The sequence below is a fragment of the Pyrgilauda ruficollis genome, unplaced genomic scaffold (assembly GCF_017590135.1).
Source record: "Pyrgilauda ruficollis isolate IOZ18807 unplaced genomic scaffold, ASM1759013v1 scaffold185, whole genome shotgun sequence".
In the NCBI taxonomy this organism is placed as follows: Eukaryota; Metazoa; Chordata; class Aves; order Passeriformes; family Passeridae; genus Pyrgilauda; species Pyrgilauda ruficollis.
In genome coordinates this window covers 75455-96492 of record NW_024517540.1, presented here as the reverse complement: position 1 = coordinate 96492, position 21038 = coordinate 75455, and the positions used below count along the sequence as shown (strand labels likewise).

At 56.6% G+C, this 21038-nt stretch overlaps 1 protein-coding gene across 1 annotated transcript in view; it reads right to left on the bottom strand.

Annotated features, from left to right (window-relative positions):
- Nucleotides 1–872: 872 nt before the first annotated feature.
- The window catches only part of KCNN3 (potassium calcium-activated channel subfamily N member 3), a 20810-nt gene continuing 644 nt past the window's right edge, over nucleotides 873–21038 (bottom strand). The window contains exons 1-8 of the mRNA XM_041464972.1: nucleotides 20851–21038; nucleotides 17921–18016; nucleotides 14370–14788; nucleotides 10742–10883; nucleotides 9004–9114; nucleotides 7603–7730; nucleotides 7363–7432; nucleotides 873–6936 (exon numbers count right to left, since the gene is read on the bottom strand). The exon at nucleotides 20851–21038 is cut by the window's right edge and continues 644 nt beyond it. Of these exons, the coding sequence (XP_041320906.1) occupies nucleotides 6640–6936; nucleotides 7363–7432; nucleotides 7603–7730; nucleotides 9004–9114; nucleotides 10742–10883; nucleotides 14370–14788; nucleotides 17921–18016; nucleotides 20851–21038 (1451 nt within the window). The 3' untranslated portion in view covers nucleotides 873–6639. The remainder of the gene's footprint in view (nucleotides 6937–7362; nucleotides 7433–7602; nucleotides 7731–9003; nucleotides 9115–10741; nucleotides 10884–14369; nucleotides 14789–17920; nucleotides 18017–20850) is intronic.

Genomic DNA, 21038 nt, shown 5'->3' with positions numbered 1-21038 from the left:
CTGCTGGCTCCACAACTCCATGTTTAGCTGGAGGAGTTATTTCTGTTGGTATCCTCCTAGCCCACATGTCAGGATGGAATTTGGGGCACCAGTCCCCAGCCTGCTATCTTCACAGTGAGCTGAAGCCAGCAGTGCCCCGTTGCTAGGCTCAGAGTGGTGCTCATTGGGAAAGGGTCCAGCTTCCCCTTACCAATGCATTCACTTTGGGAAAGTTATTTGTGTGCCCTTTGCACCCCAGACAACTTTTATCCTTGTTTTTTTTGAGGTGAGGGATGAACTGGAGGGAGCAGCCCAGCTCTGATGTTTGAGCAGAGTTGGGAGAGCATGGGGAGCCTCAGTGCAGAGCCAGAGGAAAAAGCATCTGCCATGCCACCAACCTCCTACACTCCTTTCTTGAGCCACAGCCTAAGAACATGGGAACCAAAAATCCTTTTGGGGACCAGGTGTCTGGAAAACCCCTCATCACTCCCATAAAACAAGGCATCTGGGGGTTCCCCCTGGTTTTACAAAGTGCCCAGCAGCTCCTGGCATGGAGGGTCCAGAGATGTGACCCCTGCCTCAGCTTCCCTCTGCACAAGGGAACAGGGATGTATCTCCTTCCCTGGGGTCTTCCCAAACTGCACAGATGGACCCTGAGGAGCACCAAGCTGCTTCCTGGGGATGAACAGGACAGCTCAGCACTGCTGAGTACCCAGCACAACCTTTGTGGCACTAAGTTTCACTTCAGCAAGGGGTTCCTGGGTCAGGAATGCTTCCAACATCACTCCCCTGTTGGCTCCAGGGGCAGAAAGAAAAGAGCTCTCACGGCTTGCAGAACAGAAGGTCTGAGGCACTGATAGCTGTACGTATAGATCATATATTTGTGTGTGTAACTCTGCACAGAGAGCTGCATCCTTACACACCCGCACAGGTAAATACTTCTAGATAGTGACCTCTTCAGATTAAAGTCCAAGGCACTTTTTACAGTGAACAGGTTAAAGCCATAGTTTAAAACATGCCTGTTTCTGGGTACAGCTCGGGTTTATGGCAATGCTGTGGGGATGGGCTGTTGTCATATGGGCCAGCCCCCACTCCTGTCCTCCAGCTGAGAGACCAGCCCTGAAGGAGGAAGGTAAGCCCAGGACTGGATCCTGACCACAGAGACATGCAAGCAGCTCCCACTGGAAGGTGCATGGGCAGTGCTGAGACCCCAGCGGGGGAAGAACACTTTGGGCAGAAGAAGGAGCAGAGCTGGGTGCACAGAGCACCAGGGCCCCCAGCCAAGAGCACCCACTGGGCAGGTGGTTCTGGAGCCCTGCCTGGTGCCTCCTGGGACTCTGAGGTGGCTCGTCCCATAGGGAAATAATGCCATGGAGAAGCTTTTTCTCTCTCCTGCAAAATCCCCTCTCTTCAACCTTGGACCCTTTGGATACTTTTTAGGAGGGAGCTTGGAGTTAGGTGAGAAGAAGCTCAGAGCAGTACAGAGCCTGGCAGCAGAATCTTCCCAAACTGCTCAGCAATCACCACCATTGCCCCCCACCAAACATACCTGGTGGCCAATGCACAGGGCTCTGGGCTGCCTGGAAGATGCTGGGCAGCAGAAGCCCAAGGGAGAGTGGTGCAGAGGACCAGGAATCCCCTGACAGCCCCAGACCTAGCTGGCATCAGCAGAGGTTCAGCCCTGGCCTCTCAGAAGAACCAGCATCTTTCCTCCATCAGAGCTTGTTTCTGCAGGGAGATTTCAGGTCTGGGGTCCAGCAAGGAGCATCCAGACCTCATGGCAGCTCATTGCTGCTGGGGTTCCACTGGGTGGGACTGGCCTGGAAGGGTGAGACCAGCACAGCTCTGACATTGGTAACAGAGTGGCAGTGACAGCAGCTCTGATCAGGAAGGGCCAGTGCAGGGACTTTTAGACTTTCTCTGGACAAAAGCAGCAGGAATTGGTTCCATAGGTGCTGCTCACTCCCAGACACATCATGCTCTGTGAAGACTGGCCAGGACAAAGGGTGGCTGCCAAACAGCAGTTTAAGACTTATGATCCAGTAGGGATCAGGTTCAGCAGCTCAGGGGTTGGAGGTAAGGAAGTGATGCTCTCTGAGGCTCAAGGAGTCCATAGAATCACAGAATCATGGAATCAGAGTAGTTTGGGTTGGAAGGGACTTAAAGCTCATCTCATTTCCCATGCTATGGGCTGGGACACCTTCCACTAGACCAGGTTACTCCAAGTCCCATCTAAACTGGCCCTGAACACTTCCAGAGATGGGGCAGACACAACTCTGGGCAGCCTGTTCCCAGCTGAAAGGCTGAGACAAAACAGTCCCTGCAACCTCATCTCATTTCTCTTTTGTGCTCAGGGTTTTGTCCTCCTATGCCATCATATCCTGAGGTTGAACAAAAGCTGCAGCGCCCCAGGGCAGGGTGTGAAATGTGAACTGGACATGTCCCAGTCTCTTCTCCCAAGTAACAAGTGAAAGGACAAGAGAAAATGTCTGAAAGTTGTGCCAGAGGAGGTTTAGGTTGGATACTGGGAAAATTTCTTGTTGTAAGTGTGGTCAGGCTCTGGTACAGGCTGCCCAGGGCAGTAGTGGAGTCCCCATCCCTGGAGGAATTTAGAAGATTTGTTTATGTGGCACTTGGGCACGTGGGTTAGCGGTGGGCTTGGTGGTGGTGCTGGGTTAACAGTTAGACTTGATGTTCTTAGAGGACCTTTCCAACCTCAATGATTCCATAATTCTATGAAAATGTGTTCTGCAGCACTGCTTTCTTAAGAGCCTCCATCCTGGAGGAAAAGGGGAAGTTTGACTCTTGCAGAGCTTGTGCCCAGGGAGCAGAGTCCCTCCTTCTGCTGGAGGAGACAACCTGGGGAAAATGGCTTTCCAGAACCTGGGAAAAAAGGGGAGCCTGACCTTTCTGTAGGGACATGCAAAGCTCTGGTGCCATTGGGCTACACACAGATCCAGACCTGCTAGAGGTCAGCTTCCAAGTACTGTGAATGAGTACAAGGGAGATAAAGGATAACAACTTGGGTTCTGCACTTCTCCCTGTCCCCCATCCTCACTGGCAGTAGTAGCTGTACTCAGAAACAGACATTTTTGGCAGCAGCCTGCTGTTGCTGCCTGCTAACAACCGTGTTGGGTACAAAACCATAATTGAAAGTTACCATAACCATCATAATATAGCAATATATTTCATTGTTAAAATAAACTATTATGCTTTCCCCTATCAATAAAAAAGAAGCGAGCAGTATAGAGGCAAGATGCAAACCCAGGTCAAAGCTCCTTAAGTCTGGACAGAAACATCCATGAGTTTGCAGAGAGATCGTGGAATTTTTCTGGTATTTCTAGGATTGTTCCTTGCAGGCGGAGCAGGAAGGAGAGTCGTGGAGCAAAAAAAGCCCCCAAGACTGTGCCAAAAATGGGACTGGCTGGGTCAGGTGGGTCCTGGAGGGGCATTGGCCCCATTGGACTGTGGGATCAGACGCTTCCCAGCTTGCAGGAGGTCGGCATCGCTGCGATTTTCCTCTAGTGCTGTTCCTCCACCTTGGTTGCTGATCTCGGCTCTTCTCTCTGTCCCGATGTCCCTTAGGGTACCCAAAGTGATCATCTCAGGTGTGTGGACAGGACTGGCTGCAGAGCATTTACTGGAGCTGTTCACTGGGGCTGTGCCAGCCAAGGCTGCTGTTGACCAAGAGCTGCCATCAGGGAGCAGCTCTGCATGGGCACGGCGGGCTGGGCTGCCCTGCCCTGGGGGCTCCTCACCATGCCTGCCCTCACTGTGGCCTCAGCTGGGCTCTGGGGTCCTGGCAGCAGGGCTGGAGGGGGCTGGTCTCAGTGCTAGCCACGGTGGGGTCTGGTGCTGGGAGCAATGGATCAGGGCTACTGGTACCAGTGCTGAAAAAACTGGCAGGGGAGTGGGTGAAGGGATGGGATATGGGCTTTGGGGATTGGGATGGGCATTCAGGGGTGTGGAATGGGGGGTGCAGGGGTGGGATAGGGGTGTGGGAGTGTGTGGGATGCAGTGTGCAAGGTGCAGGGCATAGGGTGCAGACCCTGGGCTGCCAGGTCCCAGGCAGAAGGGTTGTTGCACTGCAGGTTGTGCTGAGATGAGGCCAGGGAGGAAGGTTGTGGGGTGCACAGGGACCCACTGCCCCAGCCTTGTCAAAATCCCACTGCAGCAGCAGCTGCTCTGCCCCAGAACAAGGGTCTCTTGCTCCAGCTGCAATCCCAGCTCTCTCGCTGTGGTCCTTACCACCTCCAGCCTTGGGGTCTGCAGCTAGCAGCACCTGCTCTTGTCTCACTTGGTTGGATTTCCCAGACTTGATTGTGTGCTGGCAGGGAGGTTCCTGGGTCCCTGCTGGCAATATTGATCTTTAAGAATCAATACATCCTCTGGCTCTCTGATGCCCCAGGACACATCTTCACGCCTCATCCCATGCATAGCACCGTTCCATGGGCAGTTTGCTCCTATCTGAAGCCCAGAAAGCATTTTTCTCCACCAGCTGCCTGCAGGCCAGGGAAAATGCTGCATTTCAGGGTCTTTCTCAGAATTTCTTACATATTCTCCATTGCTATGCTGGCAACCTCCTGAGAGAGATCAGCAGGAGCTTCTGCTGGGCACGATGGACAGGGGGGCACCCACAGGCATACAGGGAGCAGCAGCTGGGCTGAGAATAGATCATGGGGGGCTTCCAAGGCAGCAGTGAATCCCCAGCCATCCGTGGGATATCAATGATAATTACAAGAGCTTGGAAGAGCAGCTCTTTCCCAGCAGCTGTGTCTCCCACTGGCCAAGGACCAGCAGCAATGGGCACGTGCCTGCCTGAAGGCAACAGGGATGACTGCATTTGTGCCCTGCTACCAACACCTCTGCAGCACAGGGATCTCATTTTGCAGTGCTCCTGCTTTTGCCTTACAGCCTTCTTCCTCCTCCTCCTCCTCCTCCTAGGGCCAGCATGGGGGCAGTACTCCTCACTAACTCACTGCTTATTTTCTATGTAACTCCAGCTGCAGGGCACAAGGAGTGGAACCACCTCACACCACTGGCAGCAAGGAAATTCTGCGGCATTGGGGGTGTAGGGGTGGTGGTGCAGGAGGGTGCTGTGTCTCTACCCCTACGTGTGCACAAAATCCAGCATTATTTATGGAAGGGAAAAAGTTACAAAGGAGAGCATTACAGGCTGAGTATACCTGGAGTAGCACAGTGACTGATTACAATTACTGACACTGCTGGGTGAGGTGTAATTAATATTGCAGAGTAATTACATAGTTACTTCATCTGTTTAAAAATATATAAATACTCTCTGCTGAGTTTTCATGGAAAGCAGCAAACACCAACCCCAAAGTCAGAGCCTGGCATGGCTCCATGCAAGGATCCAGGAAAGCCAGAACATGACACTGGGGAAGAACTGAGGAGGAAAAAGGGAGAAATGGTGAATGCAAAACAGAAAGTGGCTGGTTCCAGAAGCAGCCAGGTGATGCCAAGGGTACCTCAGGAAGCTGAACACCAGCAAAAATGTATAATGGAGTCTGAGGTGCTGCACTTTGGCAGGCATGGGCACCAGTGCCTCTGCCAAGACAGTGCCAGAGAGTGCTGCTGCCCTCCACCAAACCCAGCAGAAGTGGCATGAAGGCCATGGGCTTTGTTTTAAACAGATGAAGCACCTGCCCCTGCTACCACATCACTTGCCAGTGAGCTCCTGCTTGATCCTGGTGGATTCGACATTGCCAACTGGGCTCAAGCATGGACGTTCCCAGCACAAGTGGAGACAGTTGGAGCTGATGGGGTGTTCATCCAGCACTTCTGAGACTGCTGCAATGAGCCCAGTGGCTTTGCAAGATGCTGGGAGGCTCCCAGCAGGCAGTGATGTGAGCACCTGGAGACCCCCTCAGTGCCCGAGCTGGCCTGCCAGCCCCATCACTGGCCACCAACACACTGGCTGGGGGCAGCCCTGCGTGGCCCTGCACGCTGTAGGCACTGCTTTCCTGGCTCTGGCATGTGTCTCCAGGCAGAATATGACACTAAGGACCAGAAAGAAGAAGTGTCCATTGTTCTTCTCTGGGTAGAAAACACTCACAGCTCCAGAGAACTCCACAGGAAGGTTACAGCCAGACATTGTCACCCAGCTGTCAGAGTGAGGGGGCTGTCCTGTGGGTCCCGGCAAGGAGATGGAATGGAGCATAGGCAGCGTCAGCCAGAGCCTGCATAACGAACCTCCCCACACTGGCATCTGCCTGGCGAGGTTTGGCAATCGTGAGAGGGGCAGGGGGCCAGGGGGGTGCCCCAGGGAGAAAAACTCTCCCTCCGGTGTCTCCGTTGCTTCAGTGCTTCTGACTTGGTGTTTTGTTTTGTTTTGTTTTCAAATGTGAAGACCTGAGATTGAGCGTGGGTTTTCCGTCTGCCACCGGACGCCATGGCACAGGCTGGCCCAAGGCATCACCTTCTGTCCCCTTCCTTCACCACGTGTAGAGGCACCTGAACAGGGATGCAATTCCCGATACCAAGGCGTTGGCAAAGCTCCGAGCATTGCTCGGCACTGCTGGTCCCACTGGCTCCAGCTGAAGGGTCCTGCAGCGGTTCAAGGACCAGAGGAAAGTTCACAGAGACCTCATGATCTGTGTGGAAATGCTTCCCCTGTCCACGGTGGGGCTGAGGGGCTGTGTTTTAGCAGCTGCTTGAGCTCGTGTAAGGGGTGGGGAAGGAGGTGGAGCTGACCCCAATGGGGCTCTCAGAGAGAGGTGTCTGGGGGGTGCCCACGGGCACACCAACGCCCCGGGCCTCCAGCACGGCGGTGAGCAGGCGCTGCTGCTGCTGGCGCAGCATGTCAGCCATCAGCAGGGGCAGGGAGTTGAAGCTGGCACTGAGCTGCTCCAGCTTGGATTCCAGGCCACTGATCTGCTTTTCCAGGTCCTCACTGCGGTCATTTAGCTCTGTGATGAGGTCGTACATCACGTTCTGCATCTGGGGAGGGGACACAGGGGACAGTGGCGGGGTTAGTACCATGGCTGGAGGGGTTAGTGCCACTGCTTCTAGCAGAGCTCACCCCTTTACCCCTTTCTGCCCTGAGAGCTGCCCCATCTCAGCCCACCCCAGGTTCTCCAGGGGTTCTGTGACTGCAGTTTGGCTCATCCCTGGCCATCAAAGCGAGGAAACTCTGCTGGCCCTGTGCTGCTGAGCAGTGGTACCCCTTGCACAAAGGGTTGCAGGGAACCCCTAGCTCATGAATGTGTATCTCCTGCTTTGCAAGGGCAGCCATCCCACAGCAGCTATTCCTTGCTGACATTTACTGAGTCGGAGCATTTTGCGGTCAGCCAAGTCTGCTTTAGTTACTCTGAGTGAAGAGAAACACTCAGTCTGGCCAAGCCACAGGGTTCCTGTGGGACTTGCCTTTGAGAGGTCGACAAGGGTGTTGGCTTGGTCACTCAGCTTCCTCTGCTCCATCTTCACGCTCCGTAACCTGGAGAGAAGGAAAGAGCACATGGCTGTACTCCCTCCCCTCTTTCAAACTGCATCTGGAGACCTGCCTGCATATTGGGCAATGGAAAACTGCCCCCACACCCCTACCAGGGACAGGATCCTGGTTCATCTGGAGCTCAGTTGCCCCCAGCCCACTGCACAGCCTCTTACTGGTGGATGGCTTGTAGGAACTTCCTCTGGTGCTTTCTGACTTTAGCATGGTCGATCTTCTTCAGCAGCTTGGTGTGCTTGTAGATAAGCCACGTTTCCCGCAGGACGTTGGCTGCCGCGTTCTTGATCTGAAAAGGAAGAGTGGCTGCAGGTCACCAGCCAGGTGGGATCTCAGAGACACTGCTGTGGCTCTGCCATGAACCAAAGCTGCACTTGACCTGCCCCAGCAGCAGCGAGGCGCTCGGCTCTGCACCCGCACGCTCTCCTGTTCCAGGGGATGCTGGGCACTTTAAGCAGGAGTAAGAGAGGGCAGAGCTGTTGGCCCCTGGTGTACCCACATCCCAGTCCTGCTCTGCACTCATGCTCCAGCACTTGACTCTTTGCCTACACACAAAGTTGTACCATAAGCCTCAAGAATAAAAGATCCCAATTTTTTTCTTGATTCCTGCACCCATCTGCCAATCTTGGCAGGTCCCAGACCTGCAGGCCCCAGTTGTGCTGCCGGCGTGAGGACGTGGCTTCCGCAGACTCTCCGGCTAAACTGCAGTGGGCTGCTCACACCAGGAGGAACTGGCATGGAGCCTGCAGATCCCTATTGCTGGCCAGTGCAGTGGGGCTCACCAGCTGTTTTGCTCTCCCAGCCTGGTCACACCAAGGTCCTGACTATTCCTGGGGTGTCAGGGCTTTGTCTGGGGCTCTGCTCTCTGGGGTGAAGCGGTGCCCTGGTTGCTTGCCACCACTGGTTGCCTTTCCAAGGGCTGCACTGATGCTCGTTTTGCCACCATCCCCTCTAAAACATATTCTAGCATGCAGACCCCATTATGTGACATGCCACTTTTGGTTGGCTGATGCTTTGTCATGATGAGGCTGCCAAGACCAGTGACCTCCTGCTGCTCCTACATGCTACCAGGGATGTGACACCAGCCCCTGGTATGATAGTGACCCCATGAACACCCCACTGCAGGCTCTGGGTCCTTTCTCAAGGGAGCCTCACAATGTGGTTCTTATCTGTGGTGGACACTGAATCACTAAAACCCAGTTGTCCTCCTGACAGGAAGAATGAGATAATGCTCTGGAAGAGGCGGGAGTATGCTCCCAAAATCACCTAAATCCCTGGAAGAGAGCTGCTGCTCTTTGTCTCAGTGTAACACTTGTCCCTGTGCTATATCCACAGCACTTGGACAACTTCCTCAGCAGTGGTACCTGCAGGACCCACATCCAGGGGTGCCAACACCTTCCTCTCCTGTTGTAGCTTCACTCAGAGATGCTGGCACCTTCCTCCACTGTGGTACCCACAGGATCCAGAGGTGCTGACACCTCCCTCCTGCCATGGTAGCCCAAATCCCCAGCTCCTGGCACACAGCAATGCCCCCACTCCTGCTGTCCCCCATGGCACCTTACCCGCTTCGTCAGCTGTGTGTCCATCATGAAGTTGTGGACATGCTTCTCAGCTTTGGTGAGCTCCAGCTTCCTGGCCACCACAGCCACCACCAGTGCTGTACATCCAGCACCCTGTGCAGGGACATCAGTTGGGGAAACAGTTCGTCACTGTTTTGTAACACCAGCACTCCCACCCTCACCCTTGAAATTGCTAATTAACTAAAGCTACATGTCCTTCCCATTATCCCAACAAGATCTTACAGAGCCTGGGTGTCCTTGAGAGGCTGATAAGGGCTCTGTAACTAACAGGAGAGGCCAGGGCTACTAACAAGGTCAGCAGTGGTCAGTGGGGAGCCTGTGCCACTGCAGGCCAAAGATCTGCCCCATGCCAGAGCCCTGTGGGACGGGGAGCCCTCCACTCCCAGAGAGGTCTGGGCTGGGAGAGCAGTGGGGAAGCACCAGGCAACGTGGGTGAGAATCAGAGAAGGGGCCCCAAATCAGGACCCTTCAAATTGCCCCACATCCCAACTGCACCAGCTAGGAGCTCCCTTATCCCAGCGATTAGGGCCAGATGTGTGTGGCAGCCACCATCTCCAGTGCACATCTGTGCCGAGGTGTTCTTTCCAGAGCCTCCCTGCCGTGCTGCTGAGCTCTGCTCATACCAGCTGGGTCACTCCAGCCCCTCCCATGCTCTGGCAGAGTGCTGTCAGCCTGGCAAGCTCTCCTTAAAGAGTCATTAATTAACCTGGTACCCTGAATCCTTCAGTGTCCTCAAAGGTCCTGCTGCACACCCTCAGCTGCCACCACCTCTCTCCTCCTGGACGAGTGACTACCCCTGGTGCTGACTGGGGCAGCCCAGCAAAGCCTCCAACCCCAGAGGGCATGGGGGTCTCCATTCCCTGGGGTGGGGGACTGTCCTGGGGGTGGTGGGACACTTTGACAGACGGTGTCTCACTTCAAAGTCACCACTGGCTGGGGAAGAGTTTCAGGAGCCTGCAGCACCAGAATCCCCTCGGCTGAGCCAGCAGCTCCTCCTCTGCTGGCAGTTGCTGCATCACCCCCATCCACAGGGATTTTCTCCCTTGCTGGGCTCTCACCAGCAACACCAGCCTTGCTGCATCTGGCCTCATCCAAGACAGATCAAAGACTTGCAAAGGATGAATACCTCTTGGTGGAGCCTCCCCAGCTGATGGTACTCATGGGGTGTCAGCTCGGTCTGCCCTAGCTGGGAGGAGGGATGGCTCCATCCCTGGGGCCTGGAGCTGAGGTGGGCAGAGCTGATGGCTGGGGTACATCTGTGGGGAGCTGGGACCATAGGACCCCCAGCTGCTCCTGGAAAGTCCCACCAGCCAGGAGATCTCGTGGTGGGCTTCCAGGGGCAAGTACACTGGAGGCACTGGAAAATGGTGACCTTTTGGCCAGAAGGAAAGGAACCCCTGGCAGATGAGCAATGGAAGCCAGATGGTGTGGACCAAGATGGCCAAGGGATGCTCAGGTGCCTTTCTGCTCCCTGGGGACATCACTGACTCCACCAAGGCCCTCCACCCTTACTGAATGTGGGTCTAAATCCACTCCAAATTCATCAGCTGAGACAACTCTATCAACTTCCAGGCTATGAGACCTCAGAGCTGAAGTCACTAGGCCTTGTACATTGACAAAACAGCTGAGAAACAGGCCCTGGTAAATTCCAGTGGCCCCTCCTCTGCAGTGGAGACAGGCAGAGCCCACAGAACAGAAACCAGCTTGGCATGACCCTTACCATGATGCCAGTGAGCAGGCAGACTCCCTTCCCACAGTAGGTGTGTGGGACCATGTCCCCATAGCCGATGGAGAGGAAGGTGATGGAGATGAGCCACATAGCACCCAGGAAGTTGCTGGTTACATCCTGCTGGTCATGGTACCTGCCAAGGAGACAGGGACATCAGTGTCACAGCAGGGGACAGGGATGGATGGGGCAGAAACGGGAGGACCTGGGCACAGTGGCTCCCCCAGCATGGGCTGTGCTGGGGTACAGGATTAACAACACAGCAGGATGTGCCATAGTAGCAGTGGTTGCACAATTTCTGGCACTGGAAAAGCCACATGGACAAAATGAGAGCAAAAGCTCAGTGGAAAGGGTTTCTGCTTTCAGTCAGACCTGTCACCACATCCCAGTCCTGTTGTGTGTCCCCGGTGTCATGTGGTGCCGCAGCGATATTTGGCTGATGGGAGAAAGAGCTGTGGCTCTGCAAAGGCCCTGACCACAGCAGCTCACCCCTGGCACCCTCCCTGCATCCCACTGGTGCTGCAGCCTGGGCTGTGGCACTCCAGCAGGCAGAGCTGCCAGCAGCCCCAGCAGAACTGCTGGGGATGGATCCTGTCGAGCCTCTGGCACAGGCTTGGCTTTCAGGAACAGAGGAACAGCTCACACACTCAAGACACAGCACATGTGGAGTGGCTGCAGCTTTGGGAATGCTGCAGATTTTCCAGGTTCCTGCTGGGGATGTGAGGTCAGTGACCACTCTGGCTGTCCCAGACTGGCTGTGGCTCTTCCAGCAAACACGCAACCAGGGGCCCCAGCTGCCTCCAGCTCCCCAGGGCTGGGCAAGCACAGCCCAGCCATGCAGGTACGATTCCCAGGGATGTGGTGCTGACTCCTGGCAGCTGAGCAGGGCCTACCCAGTCTCCAGTGGGACTCAGCCCTAAGCTGGCAGGGGCAGGCAGTGCCTTTACCCCACTATGAACAGGATGGTTGTTCTCCTGTCTCCCTGGCAGGCTTCTTCCAGCCTCTTCACAGGATCTGGAGAGGGAAAACAGATGGAGCTTTTGGCAATCCCAACTCCAAGATCACCACTCGCAGAGCAGTTGGGTTTTCTCCTCTTTTGAAATGTTTTTCCCTCAGCTGGAGACTCAAATGAGGTCCTGGTGCAGCAGAAAGCACCTTCGGCCATGGTGAGGCTCACTCTGGGCAGGGTTGGCAGGGGAGCTAGAGCCCATAACAGCAGTGGTGCTCCCCAAAATTCCAGCGCCAGCAGTGGGGCACACACAATTATCCCATCCAGTGTCTTCTCCTGAGGAGAGCTGAGCCCACCTCATCCCACAGGGTGGAATGTCCTGAGGGAACAGCCCCAAGAGCATCATGCTGGACAGGGGGGTTACAGGCCTACTGAACAGAGGGACATTTTCTCTTCTGAGTAGCACTTTGAGCAAGAATTGACAAAGCAGAGGGGCTGACCCATGCCACGGCTGTGCGGGCAGAGAGAGGAGCCCCCCCGCTCACACCGAGGGCCGCTGCAATCAGCCGGAGACCCCAGCACCGCTTGTCTGCCCGCTCCCGCCGGGACCACAGCCCCCTCAGCGCCGCGGCAGCATCACCCTGCTGCCCTGCCCCGGGCTGACCCCCGCCCGCCGGTGCTCGGGGCGGCACGGTCGGCACACGTGCGGGCGCACGGGGGGCGGCGCTGGCGGCGGAGGCTCCGCGGGCGGCGGAGCGGCGGCCGGGCGGGCGGGCGAGGTTGCTAAGCGACTCGCCGCCTGCGGAGAGGTGCGGCCCCGCGGCGCGCACGGGAGGATGCTGCTGCCCCCACAGCCGCTGGGACCACAGCTCGGTGCCGAGGAGATGTGGCACCCCAGCCCCACAAGCGCGTCTTGGAGAGGCGCCACCGCCTCTAAAGTGCCCGGGCCCAGCGGGTGCTGGTTGGGAATGGTCCTGCGAACGGCAGCAAACTGTTTTCCGGTGCCAGCGGGCAGTGTGGACAGGGGGACACGTCCTGGGTAACCCTTGTGGGAGCTGTGTGACATCCCCCAGGGCTGGTGCATCCGCAAGGGATATGGCATCCCTCACACATGGAGCGTGTCCCAGGGGTTCTGCGTTCCCCCAGTCCTGCATCCCCCAGGACTGACGCATCTCCAGCCCACCTGGGTTCTCTTCTGCCTCTCTGTACATCGAGGGAGGTGATGGCAACTGCGGTGCCAATGATCTGCAGTGCCTCGTCTGCATAATTTCTGGGTTTTTTTGTTCCTAATAGTTCTTCATTGCATCTTCCAGCCTAAGCCTTGCCAGGTGTTGGATTACCCTCCTGTGTGTGTCCTGGGTGCCTGTCCGCCTGCTCCCTGCTTAGGAGGCATAAACCACAATTTCTCAAACACAATTAGGCAGTGCCTGAGCATCCAGCTCATAAGGACAGCATCATTAAGGGAGGCAGGAAGGCAAATGCAGCCAGTAAAAGCTCATAAAATCTCAGTGTGCCGTCCCACACCACTGCCACAGCACTTAGAGCTGCCCTAATGCCCCTTTGCAGCGTGACCAGAGCAACGGGTCCCACCCTGAGGAAGGGAGGGTGGCCTTCCTCTCACTTTGAAAGCAATCTAGAAGCAATCTGGGTCTCCCAGGTAACCCTGGGATGCCAGTTGGTGTGATCCCTCACACCTTAGTTCCAAGGATGACACAAAGCTGCCATAACAGGGCAGCTTGTGGAGGACCTGCCCTCCCTTCTCCAGGAGCTGCTGGCAGCCTGCACTGTGGCTGTGGAGAAAACCTTCTGGCACAGCACTGGGATGCCACCACCACAGCCCCCTGGTTCCCTCACTAGACAAAGAGTGGTGGCAGGTCCCTGAGAGATGGAGGTGCAGTGATACCCACCAGGCTGGTCGCCACAGCAACCCCGGTGCTGAGCACGCTGATGCTGGCATGATGCCATCAAGCTGTGGGTATGTCACCACAGTGTTGTCATGGCAGTCAGTTGCAGCGATGCTAGAGCATGAGCCAGGCCCTGTCACCATCAGCACCTCTGGGCCCTCCTCATTCACAGCCCCCAGCTCCCACCACTCTCCTTGTCCCCCACCCATGCTCCTGGGGCTTCTGGCACCACACATTGCACCAGGACCCTGCCTGGCTTAGGCACTGTGCTGTGAGGACAGGGCTGACCCTGCTCTGCTTCCTGCCTGTGCAGACAATTTATCATCTGTAACAACAGGGCTCAGTGCAGGGAACCACTGAGGCCCCAGAGCCCTGCACCCCTCCTCCAGGGTGTTGGGACATCGCATCTCCATTGAGAATTCCAAACTGCCATGAATCCCAAACCACAAACTGATGAGCTTCCAGAGCCACTGCACATCATCACGCATTCCTGAACTGCTGCACATCCTGAACCGCTGCACATCCTGAACCACGGAGCATTCCAAACCTCCACACATCCCAAACTGCTGCTCGTCATCCTTGTCTCCTGAACTACTGAGCATCCCAAACCTCCCTGCATCCTGAACCTCTGTGCGTCCTCAACAGCTGAGCATCCCAAACCTCCAGGCATTCCCAAGCGTTGAGCATCCTGAGCTGCCGTGAACCCCTAACCCCTGCTCATTCCAAACACCGTGAATCCCAGAGCACCACGCATCCCAAACGCCCTCACCTCTCACACACACGGACTGTCCACGCAGCGATGATCCAGAGGGAAATGCTGAAGACCAGCAGCACCGTCCCAGGGCAGATAGTCATGAGTGTCTTCATGACGAAGCGGGTGTTGAAGTTGATCTTGTTGAGTGCCCCAATGCTGCGCGAGGAGGCGTCAGTGAAGAGCTTGCTGTGCAGCAGCATCACCCGAGCGATCAGGTAGAGGCGCAGGAACATGGGGATAGACAGGATGATGTCCACGTCAGCCTCTGCCCGAGATGGTGTGTAGGAGAAAGCCAGGCGAGCTGTCCAGAAAAATTTGTACTCCCCGGGGATGGGGTGTATGGCACAAACCAGCATCTCCAGGCTGATGTAGAGGATGCGCTCGTACGTCATCGCTATCCGCCAGTCGTCAGCTCCATTGTCGATCACAAAGAGCTGCCAGGATGCAAAACCACGCGGTTACCAGTGGCCCCACAACCTGCCCACTGGCATCCCTCACCCTCCCTCCACAGGCAGTGGGGGTCAGAGCTAAGAGGAGCTGGGTGTGGCTCAGCCAGAAGCACTGGGGATGGATGGAGAAGAAAAACATGGGAATGAGTCACCACCAAGCTCTCTGCTGCCCTGCTAGTGTGTGTCAGGGATGGCCTCGTTGCAGGGGACACCAAGAGCTTTAAGGTGCCTGGCCTTGAGCACACACCCAGGTACAGCATGGGGACAGCTCGCTCAAAATCTGGCTGGTAGGAACCCACTTCCTAGAATGTCCCCCTCAGCCAGGTCACAGAAATGGGCAAGCTGTGGTGCCACAGAGCACCAGCACGAGTCACCCCAGTCCCCCTGCTCCTGGTGTTGCACTGATTTCACTGACAGTCATCACACCCTGAGTGCCAGGGCAATATCTGGGCAGTGAACATCACAGTCAGAGCATCCAGCTGCTGGCAGAGATGGGATTCAGTTGTCATGGCAACTGACGGTTCATCCTGGGTACAGCAGCTCCTCTCCCATCATCAGTGATGGAGTTGGGGTCTCTGCAGGGGCTGGGGAGATGGCAGCTCAGTTGGCCTCTCTGGGATGCCAGCAGAGCCCTGGGAGTCACCCACCCAGGTGACTTGGAAGGGGCAATCCTGAGGCTGCCATCGGCTTCTCCCTGCTGTGACAGGGACACCGGAATCACCCCAGCAGGAGGGATGTGCTCAGGGCCTCTCTGCAAGCAGCACTTGGCAAAGAAACCACCAGGAAGGCATCCAAGGGGGATGTGGCAGCTGTGCTGCTGTCCGTGTCCTCAATCCTGCAAGCGTGAAGCGATGCTGGCTTGCTCACAGAGCCAGGGCTGCACAGAGCCCGGGCAGCGGGTGAGAGGTGGCTGTGGAGCACGGCCCCAGCTGGCCCTGAGCCCAGGAACAGCCCTGCTGCCCTACAAGAGGCCCCAGTACACCTGTGCCAGCCGCCTCGCTGGCACGGCATGGCATTTGGGGCTCTCCCTGGGGATGGCAGGAGCCACTGGGACTGACTCACGGAGTGGCTGTCCCAGCCACCTCCCTTTCTGTAGGGAAAACTCTGCTCCTTTTAGCTGCTTTGTTTGAGAAATTGTTTACAAAAATGCTCCAAGCTGTCAAGGGAGATCCTCAGGCATTTAGCAAGCTGACAGCCTATTCCTTCCTGGAAAAGGGTGTTAAAATAAACAAATTAGCAAGCGGAAAAAGGCAGGAGCCTTTTGACTGTATGATGGGGAGTTGCCATAGGGCAGGGAAGGGAAGGAGCAAGATTTGGGCAGGATTCCCCTGAGCCAGCCCCTCTCTGTTCTGTACCTGTAAAGCATCAAAACGGGTTTCCATGGAAACCTAGTGTGGTTCAGTGGTACCCAAGGGGGTATTTCCCAACACATCCAGCACCACTGGCTCCGGCAGGAGAAGGAACAAGAGTGTTGGCCGCCACATCTCCAGGAAAACAAAGCCCAAGAAAAGCCACCAAGACGCCTCATGAGGATTAAAGTTCCACCAATAGCCTGAACAGCTCCGGGCACTCCAAGCACAAGGACGAGGGGTCTCTGCCCCTCCACAACACCTTGGCAGGAGCTGGCAGCACTGCCAGCACTGCTCTCCTCCACGGGTTGTGGTGATAATGGGGTGCTGGCAGAGGATGGCACGTTCTGCCCTAGGCACCAGAGACATCCGTGGGGTGCTGAGTGATGCCTCAGCCCCAGAGAAACTGAGGCACAGAAAAACCTTCAAAGGACTAATTAACACAATTAGCAGGATAATAGAATCATAGACTGGTGTGGATTGAACAGGACCTTAAAGCTCATCTCATTCCACCCACTTTTATGAGCAGGAACACCTTCCACTAGCCCAGGATGCTCCAAACTCCTTTCAGCCTGGCCTTGAACACTTCCAGTGATGAGGCAGCCACAGCTTCTCTGGGTGAGAGGAAGAGGGAACCCCGAGGGAAGAGCCTGAAGTCATTTTTTCCCAGAGGCTGGGAGGTCTGACAAGTGCCATGGCCAGGTGAGCACAGTCTCCCGTCTTGGCCAAGAGGTACAAGAAGTTGAAAATTTACAGCTCTGGCAGCCCCATTCAATTTTGGTTGGATTATCAGCAATTTCTTTATAACACTTTATAACACATACAGCAATGAGCAGCCAGCATAACTTTGTTTGGAGCAGATGAAGTCAAACTCATCTAATTCCCTGTCTTGACAGTGCAACTGGCCTGCAGAGCAGCTGGGATCATGGTGAGGTTCAGTCCCCACGTGCAGAGGGACAGCAGTGGCACTTTGGCTCTGGTCAAGGCAGGAGAGGTGGGATGACCTGTGTGCTGCCTGGGTGGATGTTGTGTTTGCACAACCCACTGCCAGGAACAACAAGCAGAGGAAACAGTGAGCACCGAGGGCACAGCTCACCCGGCTGACCCCAACCACCGTCATCCTGGGGTAAATATTATTCCAGCAAGAAGCAGAGCTCTCAAATATTTGCATTGAGAAACTCACCCCCAGGCTTTGTCCCCATGGGGGCAGGCTGAGCTGGAGTGGGGACTGAGGCAGGCAGGGAGTGGGATGCTGCTGCCAGCCCCTACATGGCAAAGCCCCTCTGTCCCCAGCCCCGGGAGGGACACGGTGGGATTATGGCACTCAGGGCCAGGGGCTTTGACATCCCTTCCCAGGATGCTCCTTCTCCTGACTGGTGATTCATTCCTCCCAGGCCCTAAACAGGCTGGCATTGTGCCAAAGCACAGGGAAGCACAGCCTTCCTGGAACAAACTGGGAGTCCTTTAACTTCCCAGGGAGGAAGAGAGTGTGCAGCCCTGATTAGGAAAGGATTTCGTGGCTTTCTTTGGCACTTTGACTGGCTTGAGCCCTTCCTGGCTATAGTCACCCCAAGCCACCAACATATCTGCCAGGCACCTGGGGCTCAGAGAGACCAAGAACTGCCCCTCAAGACCCTGACAAAGAGGAAGGAGGCTCCAGGATGGAGCAGGATGCGAGCTCAGGTGCTGTGTCCCACTCAGGTGGTTGGCAAACCCCACAACCCACCCCAGCAGCCCCTCGCTTGGCACTGGTGATGCCAGGACCTACCTGCACCTCCCGTGTGTGGTAGGCGATGATGAGGCCCAGCAGGATGACGGTGGAGAGGCTTATAAGGCATTTCAGGGCCAGGGAGAACATGGAGTCCTGCAGGGTGAAAGCAGGGAAGGCATTAAGGGGCACACAGCTGTGGGATTCTGCTGGCACTGGACTCCACACCCCAAAGGATATGCTGCCCCCCACACCTGCTATCCCCATCCTCAATTGCACTTCTGCTGCTTCAGCTCCCCCCTAAGCAGCTTGACACAGTAGTAAGGGCACCATCAGAGCCATCAGCACCACTGGCACCTCCAGCATCACTGGCACCACCGGTACCACCAGCAAAAACAATTAAAAACTCTTTTTTAGTTCTATTCTGCTGAGAGCAGTTCCCAACCTCCCCTCTGAGATGTGCAATGCCAGTGCCCCGGCCCCATCTATCCTGAGCCCAGTATTATGGTATCCACACAGAAGATCTAACCAGACCCTCCAGCTAATTAATCTTATGTAAATTAAACCAGCCCCTGATTCCCTGATGGCTGAACTGGCGGGTCCCTGCTGTGAAAATCAGGATTCACTGTTCCCTGTGGATGCTGGTAAACTCCTGTGCGTGGCAGCCACAGCGCAGCCCCACTGATGCTTGGCCATTGGCAGCCCCTCACCAAGATTTTGTTCCCAAACCAGCCCCCCTGAGCACCGTCCCACACCTCTGTGCCACCCCCAGGCCTGGCACACTCCTGCCCTGCCGAGACCCAGCACACTCATGGCATCCCATCCTTGGCTCCCCAACGTGCTGGGCTGCCTTTGGCCTCGCCTGGCTCCCTCTTCCCGTGCTCCTCATCCCCACAGGGTGTTTGCACGCAGAGAAGGGACTATTTGCTGTGGAGGCGGCACCGCATTGTTAACGACTTGGCTCTGGCTGTGCAATTGTGTGGATATAATGGCTGGTGCTAAGAAAAGTGCTGTGACTAAACACTACTATTAACAGGCAAACTCGGGGCAGCATTGTGCCAAGGTGGCTCTGGCCAGACCCTTCTCAGGGGCACAAACCCTGCATGTGGCACCCGCTGCCCCACCTGGCAAGTGTCACACGGCGTGTACCAGTGCCTCCTGCCTGAGCAGACCTGTCAGGAAGAGCCATTCCTGGATCCCATGCTCACAGCAAACAGCGTGGGGTCTGGGCCAAAGTGGGGAAGGACCTTGGCACCCTGGCACACGTCCTGCTCCACCACGTGGATGGCAGAATGCTTCGCCCTGGTGGTGCTGCGCAGGTGGTGGGAAGCAGCAGCATTGTCCTGTGGGCAGGAGAGGCCCTGTGCTGCCCACATCAACCGAGAGGCAGGGAGCAGGCAAGGCAAACCCTGGCCAGCGTGTCCCTGCTGCCCAGCTCAGCCCTGGCACCCTCTGGCTGGGGGCACGCGGTGGCCTGGCTGGGGCCGTGGGGAGCTGGAGCTGCGTCCCTGTCTGCACCACGGCAGCCAGCCCTGCTCACAGGCACTCCCACAGCCCTGGTCACGGCCCTGCCGGTGAGTTCTGGGGCTGCTGCGGGGGGATTTACACACAGCTGCTGCAAATCTGGCCAAGGGCCTGCGGAGGCCAGAGCCAGGGACCGTCCTGCACCCTGTGGCTGTCAGCACAATGGTTTGTGTGGGGCAGGGGCGCAGCAGCGTGTCACAGCTGCTGCATGGCAGCAGCGCTGACTCACGGGGTCTTCCCCAGCTGACACAGCAGCTCAGCGTGGTGGGGCCAGCGAGCATGGCAGCATTCTGCTGGCAGCTTGGTAAGGGTGGACAGTCCCCCTGGCGCCAGGCATGCGGGCACACGGAGCCTGCGAGGGTGGCTGCGACTCAACAGGTAGCAGATGCAGGTGGGGGATGGTGGTTTGGCTTTGCTCCTGCCAAAGGGGAGTGGGAACCACCAGAAAAAGGCTCTGGCATTGAAGCATCTTTCTTTCTCGGCGAGGATGCCAAGGATGCCAGCTTGGCACCGAGGCATGCCCCTGCCTCAGACAAAGCAGTGGAACTGCTGCCCGCAGCCCCTGCATGCCCACCGACCTGGCAGCCGTGGAAGGACGGGGCTCAGGAACCCCCCAGCCAGGCACCTCGGTGGGGAGGCAGCAGGGTCCCCCAAACCACAGGACCCCAGCAGCGTGCCTCCCCTCCTCCACCTCCGGTGCTCCCGCTGCCCTCCCCGCTGCCCGTGCCGGGTGAAGGCAGGAAAGGGGAGCAGCCCCTTCCCCTGCACGGGCGGCACCGCGCACGGGGACCCCCGCTGGCTGCACCCCAGCCCCCCCAGCAGCGCCGGCCCGCTGACGCCCATGGGTGCTGGTGGGGGTGCCGATGCCTTCCCCTCTCTGGATAAGTATAAATAACATGACAGATGTCTATACAAAGAGTTATTCATATCGCTGCCAACCAGCGCAGCCCGGGAGCAGGAGCTGGAAGGGACGTGGGGGGGAGAATTATAAATAAAAGACACTGTCCTGCAAAAAAAAAAAACGCCCAAAAAAAAAAAAAAAAAAAAAAAAAAAAAAAAAAAAAAAGGCAGGAAGGGGTGTGGAGGAGGAGGCGGAGGAGGGAGGGGGTGCTTCGCTGCACGGCCGGGGGCACAGTGCCTTTGAGGAGTGCACTGCCATGCCAGCAACAGGCACCACAAACCTCCGTGGGTCGGTGCCTGCTGCTGCAAGCGCATGGGGCAGGACTCGACAGAGCAGCCACCAGCACAGAGCCCCTGCACCTGCAGCCGGGCGCTCACCCTGCCCAACACCTGTGGCTGCGGCATCCACCAAAGCTCTGCGAGCATCCTGTCAGTCACCAGCCAGCCTGTCTGACCCTGCTCCGCTCCAGAGGAGCTCCATATTTATCCCGTGGGATAGATGGGGCAAATGGCTCCATGTTCGCCCCACCAGCAGCCCCGCACACACCCCCCGGCCCCGCTGGTACCTTGGAGTAGAGCCCCCAGGAGAGCTCAGTCTCAATGACCATGACGACAATGCCAAACATGCCGAAGATGAGCGCGTAGTCACTGAGGCGCTTCCTCTTCTCGAACAGTGCCCGGCGGTGCCCAAGCCGGTAGCCAATGTTCTGTGCCTTGCGCTTGGGCCCCTTGGCAAAGGTGGTGGGGGCCGGGC